The sequence below is a fragment of the Malania oleifera genome, chromosome 12, assembly GCF_029873635.1.
Source record: "Malania oleifera isolate guangnan ecotype guangnan chromosome 12, ASM2987363v1, whole genome shotgun sequence".
NCBI lineage: Eukaryota > Viridiplantae > Streptophyta > Magnoliopsida > Santalales > Ximeniaceae > Malania > Malania oleifera.
The window spans coordinates 4,987,473-4,997,794 of NC_080428.1; the positions used below are offsets into that span (position 1 = coordinate 4,987,473).

The window sequence follows — 10,322 nt, forward strand, 5'->3', positions numbered from 1 at the left end:
GTATTCAACTTAAACATTTACAAGTTCAACATTTTTCTCTCTCACAACCATGCAGGGTGCTGTTAGTCAGGTTTCTCAGGATCAGTCAAACTATTACCAGTGGAACTCTGATTTTGCACTGGTGTGGACCCACTTCACGTCTGCTTCCAAGGTTGGGATACTATTCACCTACTCACCTAGGGAGCCTTGCCACGCGCTGCTTCTTGTTCAAAGTGTTGTTCCTTAATGACAAAGTCCTTACTGAAAATCATCCAATAATCATACTGGTTTGTCTCACAGGGCCTCATGTTTTCCCAAATTGCTTTCCAAGCCAGCTGATCTCTCTCTCTCTCTCTCTCTCACACACACACACACATGCACACACACACACACACACACACACAGAGATTTAACTATAGAGAGGGATAATGTAATTGAGCTCTACTACTCAAATGCTGGGTGGAATGAGTCCTTGCCATTTGGCTATCCTTTTTCATCATTTTTGTATCACACTGAAAAAGAGGTTTTTCTTAGTAGTCCCTTGTAGCATGAATCTACTTTAGCGCATCTCTCCTTTGATGACTTCCATGCTGCATCACCATCCTAATTGTCCACCTTTTTTATATTTAAAAGAATCTGAGGTACCTCACCTCTCAATCTTAACCTTGCCTCTCAAAAATCACATTCTAAACCAAGCCAAATCCTGTAAATATTATGTATTATTACAAGAGCTTTTCTGTCACAAACCAGCATGCAAATATTTGAATTTTTCGGCTTAAAAGGAACATTTCTGCACCACTGATAATGCCAAAAAGAAAATTCTGCATTGCCAGCCACACATTGCTCGAAATGCTCCCAACCCTTTCTAATCCACTTCCCAACCCGCTCTGTATGTATTCCTTCCTCCTCACTTAGACACCCTTTTTGCTCAACCCATAGCTCCAGTAACTCTTTTCCACAGATATTATTCTGCACAAAAATGGCAAGTCCATTTTCCAAGTTTAGTCTTGTTAAAATGGAGGGGCTTGATTCCAAGCCTCCTAGTTTCAGAGGTTGTTCCGTACTTTACAAGTTGATTCTTGAATTCCTCACTTTTACTCCACAAGATTCTCTTTTGCACATATTAGAGGTCTCTTTGCAACGGAATAATTTAGACTTCCTTATCACTTTTGATTGATATCCCCCCCACTTGCTAATTTCCTTTCATTATTTCCCCATTGTTGTTGTTAATATTCTTATCTTTTAATTTAGCTCCACATCAAAGGTTGATGCCCAGAAGCTTTCCTGAAAACTTCCCTGCACCCATTCCCCCAAAGGAATCAGCTCAATCTAGTTTAATTTGACATTCAAACCCGAAACCACTTCGAAAAATAAGGGGATGCAGCATAGGTTCAAAGCTCGTTCAAACTCCGGTTCACAAAATAAAATGGAATTGTCAGCATAAAACAAATGAGAAACCCTCATTTGACTGTTTTCTTTTCCCACTGCAAACCCCTCCAAAGCCCTACATCAGTAGACTTGGACACCATTTTCCTAAGAACTACAATAACCAAAACAAATAGCAATTAGGGTGCAAGTCTCCCTAGCTTCAACCTCAAAAAGAAGATTTGAAGGGGTAAGTGATGTAGGGGTGAAAACATTTCCTTATTCATTTTGGCCATCAGTCACCAAACTGTATCTTTTCCATCATAGTCAAATGCCTTCATCGTATCGAGTTTGCGAGGAACCACTTTCCTCCCTTTTTTAACTAGAGTATCCACCACTTCATTGGCAATTAATGCAGTGTCAAGAATCTGTCACCCCTCCATGAAAAGCATACTGCTGTGGTCTAATTGCTTTCTCTACCACTTTCTTCGATCTTGATTTTAGGACCTTGGAAATAAGCTTATAAACACTTCCCACCAAGCTAATTGGGTGAAACTCATTAATATTTATTGCCGCATTCTTCTTGGGAAGCAAAAGTATTAGATTACCACTTCACCTAGAAGCGTAAGTTGTTAGATTGTGGGCCAAGATCGAGCCTTAATTCTCCCCCACATGTGTCACCCAATTGCCCATGGAGAGGTAAACAGATAATGAAAAACATCCATTACAAAGCAGAAGATAATTTTAATAATTGACTATATACTTGAGCAATAAGAATAGAACTCAAGACCTCCTAGGATCCATGGCTTTGATGCCACGTTACAGAACCACTCCATCTAAAAGCTTAAGCTATTAGGTTGTATGCTGACAATGTATATCAAGCCTGAATAAAAACTACAAAAGTTGCAATAAAATTGTCATCAAATTCACTCAATGCGTGCTACTAATTGAAGAGTTGTTGAATCTTTTTGGACTCTTAATAAGTCATCTGGCCCTGAGGTTATCTCCAGAAAATTCATTTCAATGCCTTATACGCTTCCTTTTACTAAAATAAACCTCCCTAATAGGTCTTTTAACCCCAAATTCATACTAGACATCTTGTAAAAATTACAAATGACTGACCTCATTTCTCCTTCCTCTTAAAACACCTCCCTATGCATCTCCACCTTGTTAACTAAATTATTTCTTATGATTGGCCCCTTCATAGAAAAAAAATTATATATATATATATATTGTTCATATCCCCAACTTTTAATCAAAGCGAGCTATATTTCCAAGAAGTTTCCTCCAACCCAATTGTAGTAGATGGCTACTTTCTATTTTCTATTCTTCTCTCATTCTTTTCCCAATTGAAACCCATACCGTAGGCTCCTCATCGAGCAAGCCTACCTCTGCATGTGACATCCTTTGTTTCACCTTCAATTTCCCAATTTTTTTTTTCCACATAGCACAGACCTGCACTAAAAAGCCACTACCACAAGTAAATCTCCAGATCCTTCTACCCTCAACAACATGTTTTCTAGTTGGCAAGGGTTAGACCCCAACTTAAATCCTCAAACATCAGGGTAGATTGATTTAACCAAGAAAAAAAAAAAAAAAAAACAAACAAAACAACATGGGTAATTGGTGAGCAACCTGTGGAAAATGATCCCCCCCCCCCCCACTCAAACAGGAAATGGAATCTGTCAATCTGCAAAAGTGAAGGGCATTCACTGAAACTGGACCTAGGCCCCTTATAAAAGAGGAAAATCAACCAGAGCATTAATCTGCAAAAACTCAGACCTCATGGAAGCCCCTGTGCAAGTCGTTTTTGAAACCTCTTCACTCCTTTCATAAACATAGAGAACCATATTAAAGTCTTCTCACAACACCATCCCATCTTTCTCTGAGTTTAGAACTCCTATTGCGCAGCAAATCTCTCACCTAGACTTCCCTATGCAAGCCAGTGAAGAGCCTCACAAACTCATTCACCAGGGACTTAACAAGGCAATTCACAGTGAAATCTGCTACCCAACTGTTTATAACCTCCGATGTCTTCATATTCTATAGCACCATCATTCCCCTGCTATTCCTTTAGAAGGCAATTTGATCCGAGTGTTGCTTCTGCCTTCCCAGATAATGTTGACTGATTTGCTTATTTAAATTTTCCCATTTAATTTCCTGTAAACCTATCACATTCCATGAAAAAAATTCAGAGTTGCTTATATCATAAAATAAGACATCCACCTGCCTTTTCCCTTGACTCCTTTATGATAATTGACATAATATTCCAGCTTTGCTTAGTTCCTTGTTCAACTCCCTGCTTATTTTCCTGTTGTTTACTTTGGCAGGCTGGAAAGGTCACTAAACAAGCTTTAAAAAGATTGATTTCGCTTGACTAATTTTGATCACTTTGGCTGCCTGGAAAGGTCACTAGACAAGCTTTGGAAATATTGATTCTGTTTGACTAATTTTGAAAAAAAAAAAAAAAATTTGATTGTTTTTGTTTTGGAGGATTACCTAAACTTCATCCAATGGATTATATCACCTTTGGCTATGCAAAAATTTTGCTGCACTAGTGTATTGTATGGTGGACATTGAAATAGGTTTGTCAAGAATTGTATCACGAAATGCATAATTGATGTATGTTTTACACAATTTTTTCCTCTTGAAGCTCGCTGGATTTGTTTGTTATGCTCCTTGCTATGGCTGTCTCATGAGTCATGCCTTGACAAGAGGGAACATGCATCAATCAGATCAGAACAAAGGAAATCCTTCTATTTGAGGCTGGATGAACTGGGGGAAAGGGTGTTTTTTTTTTTTTAGTGTTCTTGAGAATAACTCTGTTTGAAATAGATGCGTGTGGATCTCGTCAATGGCAGCATTCAGCAAAGTGGTTTTCTGATGGTTTGTCTTTGGTTTTCTGTAGATGAGGAAGTTGTTGTTGAAATACTAGGTTGGGAGGGTGATGAACTGCATGGAAATTAGGACTGCAAAAATGGGTACATTTTTGGAGTTAGTGTTGGGCTGGAACGGGAAGTGGTTTCTGTGTTTATACCTGGTGGAACTAAAGGAGATGGTTGAGTGTATTCGTAAAAGAATTTTGTTCATTGATTGAGTTGGTTTTCCTGCTATTGGTATGATTTGTAGGGTATAGTGAGAACAACAAAAACTCAAAGTTCAATGAGAACAGCAGAAAATTCTTTTGTGGAGTGAGGCTGTTAGGTTGAACAAGCATATGATTGTGTTAAATATGGTAGAGAGATGCAAATGGAGGCAATAGGAACTTCGGTGTCATGGGCAAGAATTTGTGCATGGTCAGCACAGTGTTAGATCAATCGGCCAAGATGTTGGGGTGGATTGGACTAGGTTGCTTGATCATTATGTTGGATTCGGGTAAGAAGTTGGGCCAGCAGAGTTTGCTTAGCAGACGGCCAGAATGGTGTTAATGAGGCTTGAATTAAATTTCAAGAAAGGCTTGTGATTTAAGTAATTATGTGAAGGCCCAGAACTGCAGTGGGTCATTTGTTCAGGGGATCCCCTCAAAGGCCCAGAATATGATTGTTTGGGTGTGGTTGTGGGAAGGTTCGTCTAACACCACAAGGGGCGAGCAAGGGGCATGCCAGTGTAAGGATTAGGAAGCAGGTAGGTTCTCACGTCTTTATAGAAGGTGAGTTGCAGAGGTGGAGAAGGGGAGACCAATTTTATCTTCTCCTAAAGGAAATGTGCTTACGGGTTAAGGATCTGTCAAATGGATTTACTGAAGAGGATATGGAAAGCGTTAATGCTGTGAGAGTTTTTAAACATCTATTATTTGTGGCAGGTGATTGCAGGACTACCTGTGGGGGAATAGGAAAGCAGAATTCTGCAGAAGAGTTGTTGCACAAGGGATTAAGCCATTAAGGGCATGGTTTTAAAAATTGGACAGGACTGGCCAGTCCAACCAGAACCAGCCACCAGGCTGTTCTGGTTAACATCTCAGAACCAGAAATGACATGAACAGCATTGACCTGGCCGACCAGGTCTGAACTGGTCGTGGACTAAACCAGGTTCAACAGTGGGTCAACCCTCCCACTTAGCTTAAAAATGACAATCACATCAGTGGCATGCATTATATCCAATTTATATATCATCTTCAAATAAATTATGTACCAGTTAAATAATATATGTAAATAACAAGAACTACACACACTCACTCACAGAGACAATACAGAACACCCTCTCTCCCCCTGCCTTTCAAAATATTTGTTCAACTCAATAGTAATAATTACAAAAGGTTTCAAGAATATTTTAGAAAAAATAAGAAAAGTATTAATAGTTATTATTTTTGGTTCTTCTTGACTAATTGTTGATTTTGACCAACATCTTTGTAATATTATATGGGATTAGTGTAATATTATATTTTTGCAATATACATGTGTACATACATATAAATAATATATATGTATATATATGTTATTATCACTGCGTTGACTTGCTGATCCGACCAGCCTGACCAAAGCCACTGAGTTGATCACTGGTGATTAATTTGGTGCTTACTCTTATGAACCAATGAAATACTTATGGTTTGATACATTATAAATTGTCATATAGCTATTTCTCATATAGCTGGAAGGTGGAGGAGTTGCCAGTGGAGGTCTTCGTGAATTAATACCATGCGTTGCAAGGACAGCAGTTGCTGTTGGAGTGGACGGAATTTTCATGGAGGTAGAGAACCAGACTGTATTTTATGTTTAATTTTTGTGATATAGGAGTTATGTAAAGTGACTATGAAAAATTTAATGCGAGGCCACAAGGAGTAAATTGTAAGTGCAGTACATTGTTGCTATTTCAGTAACTCACTATTGTATTTTTATAGTAATTATATGTTGAAAAGTCATTTGCTTGCCAAGTCACTACTAAAATTAAGTACTTATTTAAGAATTGCTGATTAAACTGTCTATTACAGATTATAATTATCAATACAAAGAATAAAAGATAAGCTCAGCACAACAGTTCCTTTTTGCTTGCTTTACATCACTTACTCATGAGATGTGTAAACCTTGCAAATTTGAGAGGATGATCCTCCAAAGCCCCCAGACTCCATAATCCCATTCTTTATTTCCTGAATTTCAAGCTTTTAAGGGCTTCTTTTGTGCGTTCAGGTGCATGATGATCCTTTGAATGCCCCAGTTGATGGTCCCACACAATGGGTAAGTTTCATTTAATTCTTGCCTGCTCAAAATCTCCACCTTCTTTCGTAGGAGCCCGTTCCATCTGGAGATTTCTTTTGTTGAGAAAAGTGTTTCAGTTAGTTAACAAATTTAATAATTCTGGCTTACTCATGATAATAGCCACTGCGCCACCTAGAGGAACTTCTGGAAGAACTTGTGGCTATAGCTGTAAGTCTTTTGTTCTATCTTTTGTATAATACATGGCTGACATGCATTCTGTCTTGTCTGAAATTTTATTGTCTTGACAAGTGATTATTGAACTGGTGTTATATCATTATAACTGTTGTTATCACTGACGCTGCTGCTGCTGTTGTAAATGGCTGCTGATGTAATCTGTTTCATTTTCCACCATTGTTCTAACTTCTAGCACATTTTTTTGAGTTGAAGTAATTTTATTGCTTGCAATTTGTGGGATGTTTACTGAACAAATAATTAACTTTCCCTTTTCCTCCCCACTTTAGTATGCATTTGATACCTATGATTAAACTCAATACTGGTGGGGTTGTTACCAGATTCAGTTGCAAGTGATTGATCCTATATGGTGGTGATTTCAAATCACCCCTTGTGATAAGATCATTGGCAAACTTGGGGATAGTCATCCTATCCTTGAGGACCTGATCCAAGATCATCCCAGAGCAGTGACCTTGGTGAAAATTCTACAACTAGCTTCTCCCTTCTCAGGCACCTCACAAACAAAAACTGGGGTATTCCATCAGGAGTCATATCAGTTATACCTTCTATTTACACTGTTATAGACTTCTGTGCACATTTGATAGTATTTATGTACATATATAAATGTATATTTAAATATGTGTGTGTAAATTTATCCCCTGCTGCAGAAAGCTCCCATACCACATTGTGATCTGGAGGAGGCATGATGTATGTTGCCTTACCTCTGCATTTTGGACTGGTTTCCATGATTTTAATAAATACAATTAAACTATAGTTACATTATAATTAATGAAATAATACAGAAAATTGGACATAATTATAACACGATAGGTTGACAGTTCTAGGTTAGTTTTGGTACTAATTATGTAGTGTCTGCTCTTTGATAATTGGAACATGACACACAAAACATGATAATCTAGGATTACTAGGGAGAGATCACGTCTGCCCAAGATGGGTATCACCAGTACATCACTCGGTGATCTTGTTTGGATTATTTAATTCTTCCATGCTGTACGTTGTATCACAAAGGGGGAAGTGCAAAACACGCCTGGACCGAACTGGTTTGTTTTGTCATTTATTCAATCTATATGCAGGCTTTCCAATTGTTACTGAATCTGATTGAAATTTTCTTGAAGTCTTTGTTTGCCCATTGATGCTAGACATGTCATTTGAAGATAATGTGCTTGGTAACTTGACATTCTGCTCTTTTGGTTGTGATGAGCAAATTCAACTCCCTTTTCCTTAGCTCTGGCAGCCTGAAGTTTGCTTATAGCAAGCTGATTGGATGGCCTCAGCCCCCTGTTTGGAAATATAGATCTTCTGCATGCAACATAAGTGGATTCATTCAAATGCTATGGAAAAAGTAAATGAAACATGAGTTTGTTTTATATGCAAAATAAAATCAGTTGATTCAATCTTCATGAGAAATTCAGATGCACCAATTTCATTGTTTGGCTGAAAATATCCGTGGTTGGAATCTGTGATGCAGTGGCCATGAGCCAAGATAGATGTCATGGTGTCATCAATCTTAATTTATGTAATTATTAGGCTGTCATCTGTATTTCACTTGACCTTTTTTTTTTTTGCTTGTTGACATTTCGAAGACGGTAAGCAAGGGAAAGCAACGCTTCAGAATTGATCTCACACCATTCCGTGATTAGGTCAATTTTTCGGGGCTTCTCATGCATAAGGAAACAACCGTAAGAGCTTCTATGGTGCGTTATAAAATATCTTTTTTTAGAAAAATATATATTATGCTATATAAACAGTGCAAAACAGGGATGTGTGATATATGCTTGAAATCATGCTACTGCTATTCATTGCTTCAATGGTGTATTCCTCTTCTTCTCTTTTCCTGATAAGATGCTTCACTGGTGTCATTAAAATAACCTCACTTGCTTCTTTATTTTAAGGACGATAACACTTTGTAAAGCATAGGCAGGCAGTAACGGAATAGCTGTGAATTTTTTTCGGTGCTTCCAATTATAAAATACTTATGCTTCCAATATTTGTTCCTTTTGATGTTAATCACTTAACAGTTTAATAAATGATAAAAAAAAATAAAATTTTTCAATGTTAATGTTATATAGATGCCAACAGTGTGGTTTGTAACTTGTGCAATATATATGATTATTACCATCTCTTCAATGGAACTATTTTGAAAATTGATACTGCAAACGAGCTTTAGCATGGTTTGGGGCAATTAGGTGTGACTTGAGGTGTTTTCTTACTGCTATGTAATCCACAGGTCTTAAAATCCCAACTTTAACTCAAAACACTGCTCTGCTCTGTAACTTGCTTAAAAAAGAGGTAGTTGATAATTTTAAACCACTGCTCAGCCTCATTCATCATGCAGACGATGACATTAATCATATGCAGGCTTATCTAGATGCTTTTGCTCCTGCACCTAATCTAAACCTGGCTTATAAATAATTACATCACTTTGTTTAAATGGTCTCACTTGGACCTCTTCTAAGAACTTGCTAATTAGCATTTTCTTTCAAATTGTAGGACAAACACACACACGTGCTGCTTCTATGTGCCGTGCGATGGTCTTTGGGCTACTTTTTTTATATTTTAACAGCCATTTTATTTGTTTGTTCGACACCCGTTTATGAGCCAGAAGCTCAGTGTAGTACCTTAATTCTCATGTATTGAAACTCTGTCTATTTATTTATTCCCATTTCAATGTGTTATATTAAATTTAGGCAAATAGTAAATTGAGCATGCTTCATTTTCATTTAATGCACCAAGATAGTGTTTGGGAGCTTGGATTTGAACTTGGATAAATTTCAATATAATTTTACATTATATCTTTACCCAAATTCAATACAGATCCAAATTTATGACCGGGGAAAACTTATTTTCCTATCCAAATGTGACGTAACAGGAAATTGGCAATGTGTTACGTGGAGTCACTTGTACTGTGGGGCAAAATATGCTTTCAGTCTGGTTTGAGTTGAAGGAAACAGTCATTTTGAGTGCCTCTTAGCAACCTTAAGCCCTGCTCATTTATTAAAAATAGTTTTATTTTCTATTTCTAATTTTTAAAATAATTATAAATATGTCACTTTGTTTTCTGGTTTGGTAAATCTGCATAAAAATACACAATCCTTTTATTATTTTCTATACAAATCTTGAAAGCTAGAAAATAATGTGGCATTGTATAATTATTTAGAAATCCAAAATGAAAATTGAGTATTGTTTTCTACGACAAAATAAACCTTTAGCAATTTCTAAATAATCTTTTAATACTAGAGGAAAGCAACGTTGCTAAAATAACTATTTAAACATTTTTCATCAAAGTATGCTTTTGCAAGCCACCGTTTGGAATTTTAGAAATGGAAACAACATCATGCCACAATTAAGGGATTTTTTCTTGTTATTTTAAAGTGGTGAAAGATGAACATTGCTAGTTTTATTTCTCTACAATTAGTTTTCACAAATATTGAAAACCAATTTTTTATGGATCTCAGTTATTGTGGTAATGCGCCTCAATATCCAAATTGATTTTTGTGCATTAAACCATTCATTAGGGTATAATTAAAATGAAAAATCAATAAATTTTCTAACATCATGGACTTTCAAATGTCCCATGAGGCTAAAGATATGTTT

General features: G+C 36.9%; 1 protein-coding gene across 8 annotated transcripts in view; it reads left to right on the forward strand.

The window, feature by feature from the left end:
- Positions 1–9,420, forward strand: part of LOC131143775 (2-dehydro-3-deoxyphosphooctonate aldolase) — a 65,640-nt gene extending 56,220 nt beyond the window's left edge. For 2 of the 8 annotated variants that reach the window (XR_009133671.1, XR_009133670.1), the window contains exons 11-15: positions 5,932–6,030; positions 6,468–6,515; positions 6,657–6,704; positions 8,312–8,422; positions 9,219–9,420. Coding sequence is in view for 6 of the 8 variants with exons in the window: in XM_058092088.1 (XP_057948071.1) it covers positions 5,932–6,030; positions 6,468–6,515; positions 6,657–6,788 (279 nt within the window). In the remaining 2 variants the exon portion in view is untranslated. Of the gene's footprint in view, positions 1–5,931; positions 6,031–6,467; positions 6,516–6,656 lie in introns of all 8 variants that reach the window. The other 6 variants (XM_058092091.1, XM_058092092.1, XM_058092093.1 and 3 more) reach the window with 3 other exon arrangements.
- The last annotated feature ends 902 nt before the right edge of the window (positions 9,421–10,322 follow it).